At 40.1% G+C, this 23573-nt stretch overlaps 1 protein-coding gene across 5 annotated transcripts in view; it reads left to right on the forward strand.

Moving 5' to 3' along the window:
• The window catches only part of CPNE8 (copine 8), a 230181-nt gene extending 209331 nt beyond the window's left edge, over positions 1-20850 (forward strand). For all 5 annotated transcript variants that reach the window (XM_045030427.1, XM_045030417.1, XM_045030409.1 and 2 more), the window contains 3 exons: positions 709-766; positions 5648-5721; positions 19077-20850. In XM_045030427.1, the coding sequence (XP_044886362.1) occupies positions 709-766; positions 5648-5721; positions 19077-19265 (321 nt within the window). In that variant the 3' untranslated portion in view covers positions 19266-20850. The remainder of the gene's footprint in view (positions 1-708; positions 767-5647; positions 5722-19076) is intronic.
• The last annotated feature ends 2723 nt before the right edge of the window (positions 20851-23573 follow it).

Raw genomic sequence — 23573 nt, forward strand, 5'->3', positions numbered from 1 at the left:
TTTTATTCACATAAAGCTGTATATCATCTATCTGATTTTATAGAATAAAAATCTTGAAGTATCTTTTCTTTTTAAAAGATTTACCTTTCACAATTTTATTTTATGTTACTCATCCTATTTTCTTTTTTCTCAGTCTCCTGGCTAAATAATTTTAATTAATATTTCTTTTATGGAAGAAATGTAAAGTCTTATTTCTGAGAGGCTCCAAGAATAGAAATAGCACCTGTGCAAAGAAAATGAAGTTAGTTGCTTCCAGACAGATATATGGTATCTTGAAATTCTGTGTACTTTAATGTGTGTTAATTAAGCATCAGGTTCTGCCACTGGATGCACATTTGCAACTCTTATTTGCATTGATTAATAAACTGCTATAGGAATTTTAGTTGTGCACTTGATATTATTGTGCCTTAATAGTTTGTTGCATTTAATCATATTTTTTATTTTATATGTATCATAAAAAGACAAATTATGGGGAAATAACAAACCAAAACTCAAAAGAACAAAATGATCAACTTTCATACTAGCTTCATCCAAGATGTTTATATAACTTAAAGCAGACAACTTACATGTATTTTTCTTGGGTATTTTTTCCTTTCCTCCTCACAATATAAGGAGCTGTACATGTTTTTAATCCAATTATCTTTCAAGTCCAGCATAATATTTGCAGATTATACTGTGTATTAAATCTGTTTTCTTCCTGTTTTGAAGGCATCAAAGCTTCCAATGTCAATAATTATAGTAGGAGTTGGACCAGCAGAGTTTGATGGTAAGTGTTCTGGTATCAATGTTTTTTCTAAATTGCTTAGCCCTTATATTTCAATAATATATGGCTCTTCAAATAAATTTTGCGCTTTTTAAAGAACAGCATAATATGGAACAAGCTATGAGCAATGTTGAAGTTTCCAGCTGACTTAATGATTACATGCTTACAAGCCTGCATGTGGAGTTATTTTGCCCCTAAGGACACCTGTTCAGTTCACAAAACCATATGTGGGCTCTTCATTTATAATGCTCCACAAGCTGTTATGTAAAAAGAGAAAAGCAGAGAAGGGGGTAGGATATGCTCAAGAAGTTTTGCTGAACAGATACTTTCTTATTTGTGCAGTTTCAGATTACTGGTAGTATTGACTGTATGCCTGATCCTTCTAACTGCAGTACCCAAATAAACAAAAGAACTTTGAGTAAATCTAAGATATTACCTAGATTACATTTAATTTTCATATAATAAATGTTGTGGCTATTGTCTCTTGATTTGGCACTAGCATCGTTTAGCAACAGTGTTGGAAGAATAGTATAATGTGAACAAAAAAGTACCAAAATTATTTTAAAATTCTTCCAAACTTTAGAGCAGAATCCTGACCATCAAACCCCAGACAGGTACAGAAAACCCCAAATGCACCCAAAACAACATCCGAGCTGTAGAGAGGCCACCTGAGTGGGCCTGCACTCCTCCAGCATTCTACAAAGCTATATTCTATGGCAGATATCAGCACTTCAACACAGAGCTGGCAGGGGAAGAGCAAGAAGTGTCCAATTGGTCTACAGACATGAGACCTATTGAACATCATCCTTTGACCCCTTAGAGAGGTGAAGAACGGGGGCTACAGTTACTACTGCAGCTCTGAGGTTGCAATTGTAGCTCCACAAAATGTTGACCTATATTTAGGCTTGGCAGAACTCGATTGTTACTTTTTTGTATAATTTTAACAGGTAATATCAATGTTTGTTTTTAAGCATTTTATTTTCACTGTTACATAGAATTATGGGGTTTATGCATTTTTTTCCCTTGTTTTAACTATTTGAATTTTCATACTTGCAGTAAATTAGAGTATGGTCAGACAAATGGTTGCGGTCAGGCAATAATTATTCAATGACAGTAGATGTTGAGATTCAAAAAGTTAAAGCTTTATAACCATTAAAACACAAATTGTCAATATGAGATATCAAAATATGCAAAGTAAATCTCCTTAAATCAAATCTTAATATGTTCTCAAGCAACATTTTTCTTTACCTATCTGTAAATTTTGATCATCCATGGAAGTATTATTTTTATTTGGTTGGTGTGTGTGTGTGATGATGAAATTGACATTTACCAACATTTATCTGTTAAAACAGCCTACTCCTTCCATGCCTGCCCGTATTTGTATAAAATGGATATGTTTTCATTTGTCTTCAAGCAAAAAGAAGCCATACTTGCAGTATCTCAATACATAAAAAGTATGGCAAGGTTAAAAAGTGAACATCACTAATAGAGAATAGAACTTGCAGTTCATGTACTTATAATTGTCTGTATTAGGATCAAAGTAATGGCCCTACTGGATCAGTCCAATGGTCCAGTTAGTGCCATATTCTATCTTAAATTGTAACCAGTACCAGATGCATTAGTGAAAGGTGCAAGAAACCCTGAAGTGGCCAATAATGAAATAACCTGCCCATAGGAGATTTTGTCCTCAACCTTTCAATTAGAGGTTGTCTTATACCTGAGAAAGGGGGGAAAAAAAAAACAAACAAAAAAACTAGGACTCAGATCCAGTAATGAAACAACAGAAAAGATCACCATGAATAAGACAAGACCAAAAAAGTAGGGATCAGCAGGATAAGATACATACTATCAAGTTTCACCCAAACTAAGTGTCCAGAATTAAACAAATCCATTTTTTTCCTGCGTGCCAGTCCCAGAAGTTGCAGTCCCCATGCACCTTATTAAACATATGGCAATGATGAATACCTGATTGTCCACGTGAACTAACAGGAAACATTACACATTTTTATATTTTCTCTTAATCACTAATGCAAAATTTGCTATGAATCTTGAAAAGGGCTTTCTGATATTCGGTGGGGCTGGGGGTTGGACCAACTTAAAAAGGAGGATGTATTGTAGTAGAGCACTGAGAGGCTATTCTGCTAGGAGAGGGAGCATCTTTCTGTCCTGAACTGGAGGAAACTAAGTATTTGTCTTCATTCAGAGTGCCTAAACATGCGGGAGGGGGAGAGTGGAAAACAAGAGACTCCTATAAATCTTCTGCTTTTAACTAGCCAGAAAATGAATCTCCAGAGCATTTTCTCCCCAGAAAAGAACTTGGGAATCATCAGTTAGAGAACTACAGGCAGTTCTCTCAAACTGAACCCTCAAACTTAAATAAAATGTACAGCTATGAGTTAAAAATGATAGTCCAATGATGTGGGCTGATCAGAGGATAGAACTAGAGCTGTCCAAAACTTGGGTTTTCTAGTTAGTGAGAAATTGATATTTCAGAGATGGGATTAATTTCAAATCAGACCAAAATCAAAATTTTTCAAAATTTATCATGAACCAGAAATCCCAAAAAAACACTGGAAACACCAGCACATGGTGTTTCCCAAACAAAATATGTCCCCTAAGACTAGCAGCTCTGACTGAGATTGACACTGTCAGTTTCACCATTATCATCAGCAATGGCACTTACAAGAATGTCAATTTCAGTCAGTAGCTGCTGGGCTCCCAGTCTATGGCTCTGGGGCAGACACACCATACAGACTGCCCAGGCTGCAGATCACAAGCCTTCCAGACACCTCGGCCAGCTGGCTCCCTAGGCTGCCCACTTGGGATTTGAGCAGTACAGGGAGCCAGCTAGCCCAGGCATCTGTAAGTCTTGAGTCCAGGGCAGTCCACATGGCAGGGCTGCCACAGATCCTGGGAGCCCACCCTAGGACATCCCAGCTCAGCAGCCAGAGGCCTGGAGGCCAAGAGCCTCTAGGGTTTCCAGGCTTCCAGCGCCACAGAAGTCCATGTGGTGAGGCTATCACAGACCCTGGTAAGGTTACCACAGACCCTGGTAGCTGGGAATCCTTGGTCCCAGGGCAGTCCATATTGTGGAGCTGCAGACCCTGGAAGCCGTGGGGTAGTCCACAGGGTAGGCCTGCCCCAGAGCCACAGACCCTGGAAGCCCAGGTTCCCTGGTCTTGGGGAAGTCTGCATGGTGGGGCTGCTTTGTTGCTAGGTCCCCAGTCCCAGAGCAGTCTACATGGTAGGCTTGTCCTGGAGCTTCTAGAAGCCTACGGGCCCCAGCAACCCACTAGGTGAGTTGGCAGGGAACTTTGCAAGGTCCAACAGAACACTGTCTGTGAATGATCAAAAGTTCATTGAACTGGACTTGCTTCTGTAAGACATTTCAGGTTTGAAGAATAGGACATTTCCTTTCAACCAGTTCTAGATAGAACAACTTGCAAACCAAATTATAGCCAGAAAGTTGAGCATTTTAAAGACTTCAGAATATAGTGCATCTCATTAAAAATAACACTTGTACAATTAGCTTTGAATCAGTTTTCAATCCATCTACATAGAATAGATGTGATACCACAAAACTCTAACTTGGAGCTCAATTCAGTGGGTAACACAAAGATCACACTTTCTGATGTCTTCTGGAAATAGTTTACAAAAAAAAGTAACTTATGGTTGAAGGCAAAAAACTTCTAATCTTCCTAGACTTTAGTACTATGACCCAGCACAGAATAAAATCATTTACAAAAAGGATCTAATCACTTATGGTATTTTTACTTCAGTTTTTTTATTAGCTAAGCTTCAGGTGATATATACAGCAGTGATAGCCTCAGTAGTGAAACTGATGGAAAAAAATCAAAAAGGAAAAAATGAATGTCTGAGGAATCAGAGGCAGTGGATTTGCACAGGTGTCACTTAGAGCAGATTTTGACCTGCAGAACTCTTATTACTGGTTCTTATGCACAAGAAAGAAAAAAAAAATCAAACTTCTATTTATATTCCAGGTTAGGTTCATGGGGAGAAAAAAAAATTACTTGTAAACTAAGCACATTCACTCTCAAAATCATTGAGACACCATAAGAGTGTGGTTTCATTTTTAGTCACTTTTTAGAATAGAAAATCACTTTAGTTTTTCTAGTTCTATACATATGGGGTATGAGTGTTTATTAATGTGCTGTAGATATTCACCTGCAAATCAGTTATGCCCTGTCAAATTAAAAAAAAATTATGTAAACACTGAACAATTTCCTTACCTAAAGTTACATGATCAATTTACTATCATAATCTTCAAAAGTTTGTTACTACTAGACAGTGACAGTCATTATATTTTCAGATGCAAGTTTGAATCACTTCTGCCTCATGCCTTACCAAAAGATGTCAAAGGCTAAGGAAAAAGATTTCTTTACCTGGGAGAGAAATAGAGAATCGTTTGTGAAATTTATTTTACCGATAAAGTTCAGTTAACTGAAGGAATGGGAGTTAGAAGAGAGTTCTACACTCAAATCTGGGAATAGGGCTACAGTGCTGTTTCCATGTTACTGCTTCTCCCGTTTATAGACTACAGCTCTAGAGAACGGTAGGAGTTAAATGATCCAAAAAGTTTTGTACTGGCTTTCCATACCAGGGTTTATTTTGCACTAAAGTAGTAAATAAAACTATAAATACCAAGAAACATTGTTCTGTGAATGGTAGGAGGGTGCAAATTAACTGTTGTACCTTATACATTTTGTATAAAGGAGGATCTTAAGAGATGCCTTGAATTAATAGAAAGAAAGGCTTTTTGTTGCTCTGGGTTCAGAAGAAACTAAAATTTCTTTTTGATAACATAGTTTTGTTGGGTGGCTGAAATGGCAAGTGGATAAAGTACCTTTTTTTTTTTTTTTTAAGCTATGGAAGAATTGGATGGTGATGTAGTCAGAGTCTCCTCAAGAGGAAAATATGCAGAAAGGGATATTGTACAGGTGAGAGAAAAATTATTATTAATGTGCATTGATGAAAGTAAACATACTTCAATTTGAACTATTTTGTATGTACTAAGAATATTGATATATAAAATTTAAGAATGCATTAGATATTAGATACACTAGAATTAATAATGACCTTTTATCTGTTTTAGCTTCACAATATAGTGTTGTACTAACATTTGTCTTTCCGCTTTTTTCCTGATTAACAGGGAACACTTCCCTAGGAATGAGTACTCATTCTTTACTCATCTTTAAAGACAAACAGAAGTCAAGCTACATTTGGACTCTGTAACACTATACATAGGGCCCTACCAAATTCATTGTCCATTATGGTCAATTTCACGGCCATAGGATTTGAAAATTGGTAAATTTCACGTTTTCAGATATTTAAATCTGAAATTTCACGGTATTGTATCCGTGGGGGTCCTGACCCAAAAGGGGATTGTGGGGTTGGGGGTCACAAACCTGTTGTAGGAGGATTGTCACCCTCATTTCTGTGCTGACTTCAGAGCTGGACTCTGAAGGCAGCAACCTCCTGCAGCTGGGGGTGGGAGGGGGAGTTCCCTGTACAATGTCCCCTCCCCATGCAGCTGCAAAGGGAGGGGGACAGGAAGTGAGTGGGGAGGAAGGGGTGCAGAGCTATCCGCAGCCAGGAGAGATACCCAAGAGCAGCCCTGCAGGGAAGGAGCAAGTCCTGTCCCACCTCCAGTCCAGCCAGAGCTAGGAGCTCCCTTTGGTGGGGAATTCCCAGCAGCACAGGGGAGATCAGATCCAATTCCCACAAGCCGCCTCCAGCTGCAGGAACCTCTGGGGGTTGTTGCCCAGTCCCAGAGTGTCCTGCAGCGGGGGAAGGCACCCAGAGGTGGGTCTGGTCTCCCCCTCATCCCTGAGCAGCTGTACAGGGGATGGACAAGTCCTGTCCCTTCCCAGGCCAGCTGGAGCCCCCTTACTGGGCACTCCCAGCAGCAGGGGGAAGATCGGACCCACTTCCACAAGTCTCCTCTAGCTGCAGGAACCTCTGGGGCTGCTGTCCAATTCCAGAGCATCCTGCAGCAGGGGGATGGGGACATCCGGAGGTGGGTCTGGTTTCCCCGCTGCCACAGAGCGGCTGCACAGGGGATGGACAAGTCCTGTCCCTCCCCAGCCCATCTGGAGCTAGGAGCCCCCTTTGCTGAGGCGCTCCTAGGAACAAGGGGAGATTGGATTTCAAAGTGAAGGGCTTATTTCACGGTCCGTGGCACATTTTTCATGGCCATGAAATTGATAGGTACCCTAACTATACATGTGAAAGTAACAAAGCTTTTTTCTTTGAGTCAAGTACATTGCACATGTCCATTCCTCTGTAGGTATGTACACGCCTCATGCACAGTTGTCAGAGATTTTTTTCCTCAGCAGTACTTGTTGGGGCAGTGTGAGCCTCCTCCGGTGCCCCTGATGCCCCTCAGTTCCTTCCTTCCACCAGTGATGATTATTGGAGCTCCAATCTTTGCATCTGCAAGTCTTACTTCAGTAGTACCTGTAGAGTTAGTTTTTAGTCTAATGTAATGTATTTGTATAGATTTAGATATAAGAATAAGTTTAGGATAGTAATTTTCTATAATAGGGATTAACAGTTTCCAGTTGGGTACCAGGCTGTACTAGACTAAACACCTTATTTTCCTGGCTTCAAGGCCTGTCACTCGTAACAAATCTATGCCTGTGAGTGACCCACACCTCCAGGTTCCTTAAGTGTCTGGGAAAAGCGCATGTGAGTGACAAATGTAACATTTGTAGGGGATTCAAACCTTGATCAGAAAAAGGACAGGGCTGCAAGACTCAAGTACTTATGCAGTTTGCACTTCATCCACCATGGGAACCTTCCTGCTCAGAACGGATACTGAGCATGTCCATTTCAGCTAGAGGTGCTCGCCCTGTTCTGAGACCAGAGGCAGAGTCTAGTTACAGGTACCTAAGAAGAAAAAACATAAGGTTTCCAAACACTAAGTAACGGGGCCTTTGAAGTCTACAGTGAAGGCACCAAGCCAAGGTTAGGACTTGGAGGTGCACTCAAAGAAGAGGCACCCCCAGACAGTCAATAAGCCAGGATGGAGTGCTGACTCCAGAGCCCAAGAAGGGTCCATTGAGACCAATCCCTGAGGGATCAGTACACCTTTCAGTACGTCAGACTCAGGAGCCCTTTCCAGTGCAGTTTGCACCTGAGACTTTGGCGGCAGCCAGAGAGTTGCTTAACCTGTCGATACCAGGTTCCCCTGCTGTTCAGGAATCTCACTCAGTGCTGGGATTGGAAGAAATGCATGCTTCCACAGTCCTGGCTCCAACCCCAGTATACTGTTCAGTACTGGTAACTTCTACAGTTGCAGCTCCTTTCCATAGATTTCATGTAGAGGGAAGCCAGCAATGATCTCACCAGTACCCACATCTCCAGACTTGGAACCGGTCTCCCTGATACTGACAGTCTCAACTCCACCATGGCCTCAGGAAGCAAACTCCTCAATAGACGCAGATCAGATCATATGCGTCTCGACATGAACATGCCCACCATGGTACCAGCCACAGCCTTAGCACTTCAATTACCAATGACCTGCACATAGCTGGGTCCTGCCTCCATATCAGTGGCCCTTTTGGATCCCTTGGGCTTCCCTCCACATCCTAGAGGTTCTCCACTCCCTTCCTTCCTGCTCTTCTGTGTCAGGTAGGCACTGGGAGCGTCTACAGTAAGGTCACCGTCTTCCCTCTCCTGGTACCGGGATTGGTACTATGCAGAGGGAACCATGCACTCAGGACTTTCCTGTGGATGAGCTGGAGGGAGGACCGCCTCAACATCCCTTAGCCTCTTCATCTTCTTCTCCTGATGGGGCATTAGTAACTAAGTCTACTTCTTCCCCTCCTGATGATGTCAGGGTTCATATCAAGACTTGTTGAGGAAGGTGACTGCAGCTCTGGCTATCCAACCAAAAGAGGTGCAAGAAAGGTTACACAGGCTCATGGACATTTTAGCCTCTGCAGGAGGCTCCCTAGGGTTGCTCACCCTATTAATGAGCCTATCCTGGAACCTGTCAAAGTTTTATGGCAAACCCATCTTCCCTGCCTCCCACTGCTAAAAGGGTGGAAAGAAGGGATTCACAGGGATTGAGCACTTCTATAACCACTTCCCTTCAGCTTTATTCCACAGGAGGTTTACAGCTTGGGATTATGAACCAGCAGACTCTGCTGAGATAAGATTTAAACCTGTGAGATAATATCCTGAAATTCAAAGACAAGCTCCTTGATGAGGTAAAGCAGGAGTTAGCTGGTGTGAAATGAAGTTCACTTGCAAGCGATGCTGCAGACTCTGCAGCTTGATCTTTGGCTTCCGCACCATCAGTATGCAGTGTTCATATAGATTGCAGTCATCAGGTCTTCCCTCAAAGGTGCAACAAACCATTCAAGACCTCCCATTTGAAGGTCCCTTGCTCTTTTCAGATAAGACAGTTGATAAGATTATCTCTTATCTCCAGCATAGACACTATTCAGTCCACTTTCAATGCACTGGGTCTGCTAATCAATATAAAGAAGTTGGTCCTGATGTCCAGTCAAAGGATTTTGTGGCAGTCCTGGATTCTACAAAGGCCAGGGCTTTCCTGTTGGAGCAGAGGTTCCAGATATTTCAGGACATTGCTTTAGACTGAAAAGTGCACTCTGTCATCACTGTTCAAAATTGTCTCAAACTTCTAGGGCACATGGCAGCTTGCACTTATGTGGTGCAATGTGTCATGCTGTACCTCAGAGAACTACAGGGTTGACTAGCCTCTCTGGCCCATCAACATGCAGACATGGTAGTTCTAGTACCGGCTCAGTTCTTGTCCTCACTGGACTAGTTGGTAGAACCTGCAAATGTTTGCAAAGATAGTCTCTTTGCCTATCCACAACAATTATTCCCTCTAATCACAAATGCATCAGATCTAGGTTGGGGAGCTCACTTGGTCCCCTTCAGACTCAGAGCCTAAGGCTCTATATAAATATCAGGAACCTTCAGGCCATCCATTTATCTCGTGTGGCATTCCTTCTGCATATGAAGGAGTGGAACTTGCTAGTACTCACAGACAACATAGTAGCCATGTTCTGTGTAAACCAGCAAGGGAGAGACCATTTGACAAAGTTATGCCAGGAGGCGGTCCTCCTTTGCTATTTCTGCCTTGCCAGTTCCTTCAACCTGAGAACTGCTTACCTTCTGGGAGCTCAGAGTAGACCGCTTGATCAAGTTGTTTTGCAGGTCGCCAGGAGTGATCTTTTCACCCAGGTATGTCTAGGTTCATTTTGCAGCCATGGGGAGCTCACCAAGTGGACTTGTTTGCAACTAAAGAAACAAAAAAGATGACTTTTTTGTTAGCTCAAGTGAGTTGCAGCCCAGGTTCACTGACAGATGCTTTGCTCTTACCCTAATCTGCCTTCCCTCCAGTTCTGCTCCTGCCCATAGTCTTGTCCAAAGTCAAGAAAGATTCCACTCATTTCATTTTAATAGCCCCAGCATGGCCTTGTCAATGTTATTTTTCAACTCTACTATCCCTATCGGTCAGACTTCCACTGCTATTCCTAAGAGATGTGGATGTGATCTCACAAGACCATGGCCACCTCCTTCATCTTAACTCCCAGGATCTCCACCTGACAGTGTAGATACTTCATGGTTGACAACCTCAGAACAAGTTTGCTCTAAGGGGGTGTGGGAAGTTCTGCTAAACAGTAGTAAGCTTTCAACTAGGTCTACATATCTTGCTAAATGGAAAAGAGTCTCCCTTTGGTCCATTCAAAGAGGCATCCCTCCACCTCAAGCTCCATTTTGCCATATCTTGGACTATCTTCTGTTTTTGAAACAACAAAGGTTAGTTTTTAGTTCCATAAGTGTCCATTTGGCAGCTCTCTCTGCTTTCCACCCACCTGTGGATAACCAATCGTTTTTTTTCAAACCCTGTGTCCATCAGACTTCTAAAGGGTTTGCACAGATTATACCCACAGGTTCACATCCCAGTTCCATAGTCAAGTTTAAATTGAGTTCTGACAAAATGGGTAGATCCCTTCTCTAAGTCACTAGCATCTTGTTCTCTGTTACAATGGTCTATAAAGGAGACTTCCTTGGTTTCTATAACCTTGGCCAGGAGAGTAGGGGAGCTGCAAGCTTTAGTAGCAGAGCCTCTCTAATACAGTCTTCTTTAGGGACAAGGTTTCCTTCGACCTCAAACAAAATTCCTGTCTAAAGTGGTTTGCGATTTCACATTAATCGAGCAATTTATTTACCAACTTTCTTTCCAAAGCCTCATTTGAGTAAAGGGGATGAAAAGCTCCATACTCTAGATGTTAGAAAAGCTTTGGTTTTTTACCTGGATCAGGCTCTCAGCTCTTTGTTTCAGTTTCAGGCAGAGTAAAGTACCTGCCCAAAGGATCTCTTCCTGGATTTCCAGCCATATTAATTTATGCTACTGATTGGCTGATACTGCACCTCCAAATAAAGTGATGGCTCACTCAACCAGGTCTCAGGCAACTTCCACAGAGTTTCTGGCTCATGTTCTCATACTAAACGTTTGTAGGGCAGCAACCTGGTCATTGGTCCATCCATTTGCCTCTCACTGTGCCATCTCTCAACAATCGAGAGACAGTGCCTGATTTGGATCGGTAGTCCTACAAAGCCCTTTTCAAGTAGACTCTGAGCTACTCTCCAGTTCGAACTCCTTGTGAGTCACCTACAATGGAATGGACATATGCAGTCATTCAAAGGTGAAAAAACAGTTACCTGCCTTTTTGTAACTGTTGTTCTCTGAGACGTGTTGCACATGTCTATTCCATGACCCGCCCTGCTTCCGCTTTCTATCAGTGCCTCCTAGGTCAGAAGGAACTGAGGGGGAAGTGCAACCCTTTATACCTTCATGGAGCGCTGTAAGGCACCAGAGGGCGCTCATGCTGCCTCAGTGGGCACTGCTGAGGGAAAAATCTCTGTCAACTGTCAGTGGAATGGGCATGTGCAACGTATCTCAAAGAACAACAGTTACAGAAAGGAAGATAATTTTTTTCGATTGTTTTGGAAGTAGCTGTAGTTTCAGAAATGTAAGGAATATCCTTTTTTTGTTTTCTGCAACATGTGGAGAAAACATCTGCTGATAAGACAGTGTAACGATGTGGGACTCACCCCTGTGGCGCCTCCTGCTGGTTGTCTCTGGGAATTAGCTCATCCAGCCTCTGAAGCGCCCTCCGCAGGCCGGTGTCCCACTGCTGCTTGGCCCCCATGTCCCTCCCAGACCCGGTGCCCCATTATCTGGGGTGCTGCCCCTTGGCTGTACACCCCTCAGTCTCGGGGTCTCCCCTCCCCAGGGAATCCCCACCCACTATCCCCACCTCACCTCAGTATAAGGCTACTGCCAGTCATCGTCTAGCCCCCACACCCTTGGGCAGATTGCAGTATCAGCCTACTCATCACCAGCAAGGCTGGGTTTGGACCTGCTGCCTTTGCCTAACCCTGGGCTGCCCTCTGCAACCTCCAGTACCCGTTGGCCTTCTGCTTGGCCACAGCCTGGGGCTTTCCAGGCTGGAGCTCCCCTGCCTTTCCCCAGCCCTGCTCCACTCAGGTTCTCTGCTCAGGTCCCTGCAGCCAGGTCCCTCTCTCTCAGAAGCTAGAGGGAGTCTGACTGCTCCTTGCCCGCCGCCCTCTTATGAGGCCTGATTGAGCATAGCCCAGCTGTGGCTGCTTCCCCAAGCACCTTAGTAGCTGCTTTCCCCTGCACCAACCCTCTCCCAGGGCTGTCTTTAAACCCCTCAGAGCAGGAGTGGGTGACCACCCCACTGCAGATAGGCATGCCAAGCTTAAGCCACAATGCAAATGTGATATTAAGATGTGCTGGAATCCATTCTGGATTTTAGATTCAGTTTTGGCAAAAGGATGGCTGTAAAATTGGGGGTGGAGAGAAGATACACAACTCAAAAGTAATCGGAGAAGAGAAATACATCCTTCATCACCACTACCATAGCACTTCTTAGTGATCAAGGATAGACTGCATATATTCTTCATTCATGCGATGACAATAGCAGTGTCTCCAAACAGCAGACAGCAATTTTGCTGTCAAACTATAAACTTAACTAAACAGTTTTTTTTAAACATTGGTAACACATTTTAATATCTCCTAGCAAAATGATAAACTTGTGAAAACACAGTTAACCAAAAAAACTAATCCCACTCTCAGTGATAAGGTACAAACAGCAGTGCACAATTAATGTTGTTGTTTTTTAAATTTCTTTAGAATTCTTGGAGTATCCAAAACATTTTAAGAAAACTCATTCATTTATATTCACTATTAATATGTTTAATTCAGAGCCCTGTTACAAATCAGTAAGACACTTAATTAGCTGAAGGCAATATTATTTTGTGCTTTTTTTGTTTGGCTAAGTAATAGTAAGAAAGATAAATCAAATAAGATATCTAAATAAATAAAAAGGGATGTCATCAAACCCTTTAAATCCAGCATGACCTTTATATTCACAGGCAGGGATTTGATCTAAAACCCACCTTTAGTATATAACTATCAGACTAGATGAAATTGATTTGCTTTTTATAAAATTAACAATTTAGTTAAATGTAAAGTAAGAAGAATGTTTTTCTGTGGCATGCTAGATTTTAACTATTGGGACAGATGTTAAGTATTTTAATTAAATAGAAATGCAGCAACTTGACTCCTAAATATAGGTCCCAATATGTACATTATATGAGTGCTGTATGCTCTTCGCTATTTTCTTCTGGAGGTAATATTAGATGACCGTTATGATCTTCAAAGCCAATTCTCCGGTCTTTTCCCCACTCCTGCTGTGTGTGTATCACATTCTTTGCAATCTTTCCAGTGACGTGCCCTTCTGTCACTCCTCCTTTTGTATGCATCTCTGTATGTATCCTTTGTGGCCTTGTCTGCATTTAAGAAATTTTAGAAAAACACCATTTCACACCAGTGCTACTGCTAGTTTAGCTGAACTGCTAGTAGAACGAGCGGACATTTTTTTCTGACATTTTAAAGTGTAGACACAATCTTTTTTTGTCTTTTTCTTTCTCCCTGTATCTCTCTCATTCGCTGTCTCCCACTCCTCCTGACTATTCAATTTGTTTATCTTTCTCTGTCAGTTCTCTTCCACTAGCATTAATACAGTCTTGTCTTCCTGAGTCTGCAGACAGCATGGAATAACTCAAAGCTATGTGAATAGTAGAGCTGGTTGAAACTCACATTTTTTCACTTAAGATATTTTGGATTTTTGGAATTTAGGTTAATTGTGCATCAGAATAAAACAAAATTTGCCAAAATTTCTTGGTGAATTGCAAAATTCATTTTGGAAACACCAAAACATGGTACTTCCAAAATTAAAAATGTTCAACTGACTGGTCACTAAATGTTGTTTGCAGTGTTGTTGTAGCCATATTAGTCCCAGGGTATTAGAGACACAAGGTGAGTGAGGTAATATCTTTTATTGGACCAACTTCTGTTGGTGAAAGAGACAAGATTTCAAGTTACACAGGCTCAAAAGCTTGTCTCTAACTTGAAAGCATGTGTACAAGTGTGATCCAGTTGATATAGTGTACGTGGACTTTCAGAAAGTAAGCAGTCATGGGATAAGAGGGAAGGTTCTTTGAAGGAACAGTAACTGGATAAAAGATAGGAAATGAAGGGTAGGAACAAATGGTCAGTTTTCACAATGGAGAGAGGTAAATAAAGGGGCCTCCAATGGATCTGTCCTGAGACCTGTGCTGCTCAACATATTAATAAATGATGTGAAAAAGGGACCTAACAGTGAGATGGCAAAATAGGCAGATGATGCAAAATTACTCAAGATAGTTAAGTGCAAAGCTGACTGCCAAGAGTTGCAAAGGGGTCTCACAAAAGTCGGTGACTGGGCAACGAAATGGCAGTTCAGTGTTGATAAGTGCAAAGTAATGCACACTGGAAAATATAATCCCAGATATACATACAAAATGATGGGGTGTAAATTAGCTGTTACCACTTTAAAAAAAAATCTTGGCATCATCGTGGAAAGTTCTTTGCCAACATTTTCTCAGCGGGAGTCAAAAAAGCTGATGGACTGTTAGGAACCATTAGGAAAGGGATTAATACAAATATCATAATGCCACTATAGTACACCCACATCTTGAATACTGTGTGCAGTTCTGGTTACCCCCTCTCAAAAAAAATAAGATAAAAAAAGCTGCATTAGAATTGGAGAAAGTACAGAGAAGGGCAAGAAAATGATTAGGGGTGTGGAACATCTTCCATATGAGGAGAGATTAAAAACACCAGGACTGTTCATCTTAGAAAAGAGACAACTTGGGGGGATATGATAGAGGTCTATAAAATCATGAATGGTCTGGATAGGGTAACCAGACAGCAAGTGTGAAAAATCAGGACAGGGGCTGGTGGATAATAAGAGCCTATATAAGAAAAAGACCCAAAAATCGGGACTGTCCCTATAAAACTGGGACATCTGATCACCGTAGGTGTGGAGAAGAAAGTGAATTAGGAACTGTTGTTTACTTTTTCAAATAACACAAGCACTGAGGTCACCCAGTGAAATTAAATGGCAGCAGGTTTAAAAAACCAAAAGGCAGTACTTCACAAAATGCACAGTCAACCTGTAGAACTCATTGTGAATGCCAAAAGTATAATTGGGCTCAAAAAAGAATTAGATAAGTTCATGGAGGATAGGTCCATCAATGGCTATTAGCCAAGATGATCAGGGATGCAACCCCATGCTCCGGATGTCCCTAAGTCTCTGACTGCTAGACACTGGAACTGGATGACATGGGATGGATCACTCGATAATTGCCCTGTTGTGTTCATTCCCCCTGAAGCATCTGGCACTGGCCACAGTTGGAAGACAGAATTCTGTGCTAGATGGACCATTGGTCTGACCAAGCATGGCCATTCTTACGTTCTTACATTTCTAATGTAAAATAGCTGTAGAATGGAATCACATTTATTTATTTTATAAAAATGTTCAGTCTTTTATACATAATAAAGTAGCAAAAAAAATCAAGCCCTTTTATTTAAAAAGAAGAAATTGCCTTTGAAAGTTATCTTTAAAGCACTTTCTGCTTATATATTCTCCTTGGATCTACTAGCATCCTGGAAAGTCTTATCCTCTTGCATCAAGAGAATATGCACAAGGGGGAAAAATACACAAAATTATTTATAAGGAATTATTTTTATGGGATGAAAAAGAATTGTTGCCTCTGCTCATCCCCATATAGGAAATTGGAAGTTAAATATGCCCTGATATAAGTCCTATATGGTATGATGAAACTAATAGCTCAGATTGTCCATTCCATTCCATTCATTCAGTGCTGCTCAGACAGCAAAAAGTCAGTGGATTCTGGCTGAAAAGGGCCAGAGAATTCCTGTTGTACAAAAGAATTTTCTACTGGCAATAACTGTGACAGAAGTGTCTCCTCGTATAAAGGTAGTGTTGAGAGAGTGCTGGGGCATGACTGGGGTAGGATGCAGCAATGCTCCACTACACTAGTTCCCATTGATATAAATTAGAAAAGTCCCTCAGTTGCTCTAATGAACCCTAGAGCTGAGTGGTGTAGGACCAGGAAGCGGCAGGTGTCTCTCTGAGTGTCTCCCCATCCTCATTCTCTGCAGAACTGTAGTGAGGGGAATGGATTCCTTTGTTTGAAAAGGACAAAGCAACAGGCAAAGTATGCCAGCCTATAACCACTTACAAATATGTGTTTCAGAAATGGAAAGTCTTGAAAAAGGGCTCTGAAGTAGTACCCATAAATATGTGACATTTGTAGGTTACAACAGAGATGAAAACACCAATGTCTGTTGCTGTTATCCCAGTACTAGGGCAGTGAGCTGCTGATGAATGGCGGGAAGGGGTTTCTGTCACAGAAAGGGGTCTTGCCTCGTTTTGTAAATGAAGTAATAAATGGAAATAATCCAGCACAAAACTATTACATTTTGGCATGGTAATTAAATAGGTATTATCATTAATCAATCTAGAGCTAGAAATAAGTCAATACTTGATTTTATTACAGTAGCACCTACTAATTATGGACAGCTCGGGGCCCCATTGCACCAGGCATAACTTGCACATATACTAAAAGATAATCCATGGCCCAAAGAATCTTAGACAAGATGCAGTAAGTGAGTGAGACACATTTGGGGAATTGGAAAAGGATGAACAGGATAGCAGTAACATGAGCAAGTTTTGTATAGATTAGCTGTATGCAGAATTGCTCACCACCTGGGCAGCCATTATCTGTTTCAGTTGTTCTATAGGTATCTTGGCAGAAATGAGTTGCAAGGAGGCATTTGTAGGAGGATAAGGTGATAGATTTACAGATTTTAATAGGGAGTTTTTCCTATGCATAAGTGGCAGCACAGGAGAAAGAGTAGGGTGATGTGAGAATGACCAGTCAAGTAGACGATCTTCGGAGCAGCAGAAACAAAATAGAGATAATAAATACCTAATATATAAGACCACATGTGTTGTCAATACTATATCATTGTTTTCTAGAATAGTAAGGAAGGGAACTGTTGTTGATATTTATACCACAAACGTAGTATAAATGATGAATGGCACATTACAATAGAGATGATTAGGACCAGCTGAAATGCTCTTTCCCATACACCTTTTCATTGAAGAGGATATTTTGATCTGCTTGGAGCAACAGTGTCTTGACAAATTTGAAGTGTTGTGGAAGGCTTCCAATAATTACTGTTATTTGATTAAAATAATTTGGTTTAGTTTTTAAAACATGCATTATGAAGCAAAATTAACATTCCTGCAGATAGCTGCTTTAAGTTTATTTATTATATAAAACAAAACTTTCCTATCTCCAAATCTCTTATTTCTATTAGGGCTGTCAAAAAATAATAAAAATAATCGCAATCAATTGTGAGATTTTAAAAAATAGTCATGATCTATCGCAGTTTTAATTGCATTATTAAACAATAGAATACCAATTTAAATTTATTATAAATATTTTGGATGTTTTTCTACATTTTTAAATATATTGATTTCAGTGACAACACAGAATGTAAAGGGTACAGTGTTTACTTTATATTATTTTTAGTGCAAATATTTGCACTGTAAAAAAAGATAAATAAAAGAAATAGTATTTTGACAATGTAAAGAAGGTACCAATGTGAGATTTCTAAAGATAGCTACAGCTGTCGACCAAAGGTTTAAGAATCTGAAGTGCCTTCAAAAATTGGAGCGGGATGAGATGTGGAGCATGCTTTCAGAAGTCTTAAAAGAGCAACACTCAGATGTGGAAACTACAGAACCCGAACCACCAAAAAAAGAATATCAACCTTCTGCTGGTGGCATCTGACTCAGATAATGAAAATGAACATGTGTCAGTCTGCACTGGTTTGGATCATTATCAAGTAGAACCTGTCATCAGCATAGAAGCATGTTCTCTGGAATGGTTGTCAAAGCATGAAGGGGCATTTGAATGTTTAGCGCATCTAGCACGTAAATACCTTGCAACGCCAGCTACAAAAGTGCCATGTGAATACCTGTTCTCACTGTCAGGTGACATTGTAAATAAGAAGCTGGCAGCATTATCTCCTGCAAATGTAAACAGACTTGTTTGTCTTAATGATTAGCTGAACAAAAAGTAGGACTGATTGGACTTGTAGGCTCTAAAGCAGTGGTTCTCAGCCCAGCTGTGTGCTAAAGGCCCCATGGCCTGCGCAGCAGGTTCCAGGAAGGGCCCGGGGGCCCGGCTGCCCAGCCTGGCGGGATCCAAGGCCCTGGCAGCCCAGCTACCCAGCCCTGCGCAGCAGGATCCAGGGTCTGGGCTGCCTCCCAGACCCAGGACTCCACTTTGTTGGAGGAGTCTCTGGGCAGGGGGCAACCCACAATGATAAATGGGTTGAGAACCACTGCTCTAAAGTTTTACATTGTTTTGGTTTTGAGTGTAGTTATGTTAAAAAAAAAATCAACATGTGTAAGTTGCACTTTCACAATAGAGATTGCACTGCAGTACTTACCTCAGGTGAAGTGAGAAATACTATTTGTTTTTACAGTGAGCATATTTGTACTAAAAAATAATAAAATAAAGTGAACACTGTACACTTTGTATTTTGTGTTGTAATTGAAATAAATATTTGAAAATATAGAAAAACATCCAAAAATATTTGTAATAAATTTAAATTGGTATTCTATTATTGTTTTACAGTGCTATTAAAATTGTGATTAATCTCAACTATTTTTAATCTAGTTGTTTTGCAATAATCGCTTGCATTAACCGCGATTGACAGACCTAATTTTTATATGATATGTTTGCATATGCACAATGGTATATATGATGTATAATGTATCTTTTTATTTTATTTTAGTTTGTGCCATTCCGGGATTACATTGACAGAAGTGGAAACCATATATTGAGCATGGCCAGACTTGCTAAAGATGTCTTAGCTGAGATCCCAGACCAGTTTCTCTCTTACATGAGAGTCAGAGGAATCAAGCCATCACCTGCACCACCTCCATACACACCCCCTCTTCATGTGTTACAGACTCAGATATGACTACTACAAAAAGGTTAACACTTGCCACAAACCATGTAGAGCTACTGAGTCAGTGGTGCACTTTAAAGAACCTGTGAATCGAGACTGTTGTCTGTCGGGATGAAGTAGTAGCTTGTGATAGGTTTTTGGATCGAAACAAATTCTCTTCATATACCAAAATTCTCAATATGGTTGCATGAGCAACTGAAAAGCTTTTAAATGCTATTCTCTTCAAGTCTTATTTTTTTCTGACTGAAAAAGCTACTTTTTCATTTATTTGTTGGGGGAAAGCACAAGTCACAGTTTCAACTCAGAAGATATTGTTCTCCCTGACTACTGTGTGTATATAAATATATAGGAATGCAATTCCTCTGTATCAATGTTTACATGTTACTACTTTTTAAATTTAAATACTTTTATAAATATTCTTAAGAATAAGAGTTTGGAATATTGAATCATGTGTCTTCTAACTTGCAATAGTTATAGCCACAGAAGAAGCAATATCTCTTTGAATGATTGTCCAGACAAATAAAAGCGCAGAACTAAAGAAAAAGAGGACAAATACATTCATATTTCTTAATAACTGAATTGCTTCATGTAAGTGCTTAGTAGTCAATTCATCTGTCAAAATTTAAAACAGTATTTGAGAAAAAAATCTGGAGATGTGAATATTGTAACTGTATTTGACTTACTAATAAAGCTAAGCCTCAGGAAGGGGGTTACGTATTTTTCAGAGATACTCCAATTTCTAAATTTATGTAAGTTTACATTTTTTAAAATAGGTTTTGCTGGCTGAATAGAACAATTGCATACTACACGTAATTAAAGAAGAATTACCTCAAGTCCCATAGCTGGCTGACTTAACTTAGTAGAATCATCTCATACATTGCTTAATAGCATTAGCACTTTTGCTTCTTAAAACTATTTTCAAGTGATTACAACAGACTTTTTTTATAATAAACCGTTTTAATGCTCATTTAAAATGTAAAGTTGTCACCTATTGTCTAGATTGCCAATTCAAAGGGATGCTGGCTCTTAATATTTGGATTCAATTGTTGTCATTTAATCACATTGCTATTCGAAGTGCACAGATGCTAATATTTCATGAATTAACTGATTTAAAAATTGCACAGCCATATTGCTTTGTGCACAATAGTTTTGTGTATTTAACAACCCAACATTTTACTATATGCCTGTTCGTATCTAATTATAAAATGTTTTGCATGTACAGTTTTTACAAGAAATTCACAGTTTTGTGAGTATATGTGTCAAAGATGCATTATATTTAGAATAAATGGCCTTAAATCTCACAAAATTCCTGGAAATGATTGTGAATTGCCTTCAAATTCTGTCAAGACTGAAAAATGTTTTATTTTTTGTGTCATGATTGTAACTACCTTGTAATGTGACTTTGTTTTCTTTACATATAACTGGTTTATTACTTTGTTTCTTACTTCTATATGTTGTACTATACAGTATCAAAGTAAGGCACATTTTTTAAGCATGAAAAGAGAGTTTTTGCTGAAAAACATATTTGCAGTATCAATGACATATAACTGTAAGTGGAGAATCTTCCATTTTGAAATATATTAAAACTTAAAATTAATATCTCACATTGTATATTATTTTTTCAGATAACTATTCTGTCATAACAAGGACTTTTTTGTAAGAACAAATATTATTTTAACTTTATTTCAAACCAGTTTTTACATGAGAATGAAGTTAATTTTTTCACAAAAATGTGTGTGATTTTTAGTGGGCTTGTGTTGCGTGAATGAAATTTAATATCTGGCAACTACTGCTATTAAGGAGAGAACTTCATAAAAACTATGTATCAATCTACATTATGTTATTTTCCCTTCTATGCTCTGAATTAATTTTAAACATGCCATAATTTCTTTATAAGATGTTTTTAAACATTGTATCAATAAGCACTTCACAAGTAATTAAAGCAAATTAATATTATACAATGGTGCACCTCTGTTGTTCCAATGTGATAGCTAAGTTTCTGTTATTACACTTGTAAACCTGTTGTAATGGTCAACAGGTTTAACAGCTTTTTCAGTCTCCAGCCCAAGTCACAGGTTGCCATTCTTCTATCCTCTGCTCCTATAATCATTTAGTTCTCTTTATATTTTTGATTCAGCAGATATCAGACTGTCTCCAGAAAGAAAAAGGTTTGAGGGCTATTAAATATCTTAGCCCTGACTCAAATAACACTTTATAAATGCAAAGCATAGTGTTAAAGCTAATTTGATTCTTTACATTGATTCAGTATGACAGTTTTGAGATAGGTATATAACCAAAACAGTTTTTCCCACAACATACACACCCATTACATCTGCACTATTTGATGTTTATGTATGACTGTATTGATCTTATCTAACTACTGTTGATTTATAAATTAAACAAATATGAAAAGTAAAATAAAAAGTAATGAATAGACGCAGTACCATTTCCCTAGTGACAAAAAAGAGTTCAGGTTGGCAATATTCCCTAGATCAGTGGTGGGCAACACGCTGGCCGCCACTTCCCACAGCTCCCATTTGGCCAGGAACAGTGAACCGTGGCCACTGGGAGCTGTGGGCAGCCATACAAATGTAAACAAACTGGCAGCCCACCAGCGGATTACCCTGATGGCCACTGCCCTAGAGGATTGACAGCTACGGAATTGGTGTGCATTTTTTAGATAAAGTGGAGGCCGACATAATCTCTTCCTCCTTATTAAAAGAGATGAGACATTAGGATCCAGATTCACAAGAGGAGTTAGATGCCTTACTGCCACTATAGGCACATGCAGGGCCGGCTCCAGGGGTTTTGCTTCCCCAAGCAGCCAAAAAACAACAAAAAAAAAATGCCGCAATCGTGATCTGCGGTAATTCAGTGGAAAGTCCTTCGCTCTGAGTGGGAGTGAGGGACCCTCCACCAAATACCTGAAAGTGCCGCCCCGCTCCGGAGTTGCCGCCTCAAGCACCTGCTTGATAAGCTGGTGCCTGGAGCCGGTCCTGGGCACATGAATCCCAGAATCAGTCCCCGCTGGTATTCAAAAAACCCTGCTCAGATGCTGCAAAAGCCTGTAGGAGCCCAAACTCGTTCTGTCTAAATTTTTGCAGTAAAAGTTCCTTAGGTACTTATGTTTCTGCCGCTGTACATGCAAACAGCAGCCTCACCATTGGCATCCAGACACCTAAGCCCCAGAGCAATACACAAACAAGGAGAAGATAGGCATTCCTCCTACTAACTCACCTGCAGGGCCCAAACTGGTAAGCAGGCTCGACAAACACCTGTCAGGGATGGTCTAGCTATACTTAGTCCTGCCTCAGCACAGGGAGATGGACCTGATAACCTCTCAAGACCCCTTCCTACCCTACATTTCTAGAATTCAGTGAAATAGAGTAGATCAATGTGCTCAAATAAAAATTAGAAAAAAAATTCTCTATTTGATAGTTTTAGATCAATTTTAATTCAATTGAATTTATAAAAGCATTGGAGGCTTTCCAGGCACTTGCTAAATTTTCGTGTTCTCTCAGGTGTATGTCAACCCTGGGAACGTATCCAACAATGGCAAAATGAAAGGAAGCACAAGCAGCAGAAAAGTCAGAGATAAAGAGTGAGAGAGACCGAAAAACAAGTGGGGGAAAAAATTACCAAAAACCCCCAATCCTGACTGATATAGGATACAGAAGTTGTTTTCTTTTTTATGAAAGAGGAGCATGAAGTTTTTGGCCCATTAGTACTGTGATCCCTCTTTTGTACTTTCTGCACTGATCAGTCTGCTAGTGATTACTTTGTGTTCAGAATCTTTCTCCCTCTTCTTTTTAGGCAATGTGGCCTTTCAACTTGACTGACTTTCTATTTTTTTTAAATTGGTCCTGAGTCAGAGAGGACAGTTGTTAATTAAAAACTGAATTCTCAAAAAAATAAGTAATTCACAAATACACAGTTGATTTTACTCCCTTCCTGAGGTTTGGCTTTTGGGAAGTTAAATAATAATTCTGGAACATGGGTGAATCTGTTTTACATCCTAGCTGTCTATACATAAATGCAAGGAGTATGGGGAATAAACAGGAAGAACTGAAGGTATTAGTACATAAGTTAAATTATGATTTAATTGGCATCACAGAGACTTGGTGGGATAAGCCTCATGACTGGAATATTGGTATAAAGGGGTATAGCTTGTTCAGGAATGACAGGCACAGAAAAAAGGGAGGCAGTGTTGCATTATACATCAAGATACACTTGTTTTGAAGTCCAGAAGGAGATGAGAGACAGACCAGTTGAAAGATAACAATACAAGCAGAAAAATAGTCGATGTGTCACGGTAGGGGT

The sequence above is a fragment of the Mauremys mutica genome, chromosome 1 (assembly GCF_020497125.1).
Source record: "Mauremys mutica isolate MM-2020 ecotype Southern chromosome 1, ASM2049712v1, whole genome shotgun sequence".
Classification (NCBI taxonomy): Eukaryota; Metazoa; Chordata; order Testudines; family Geoemydidae; genus Mauremys; species Mauremys mutica.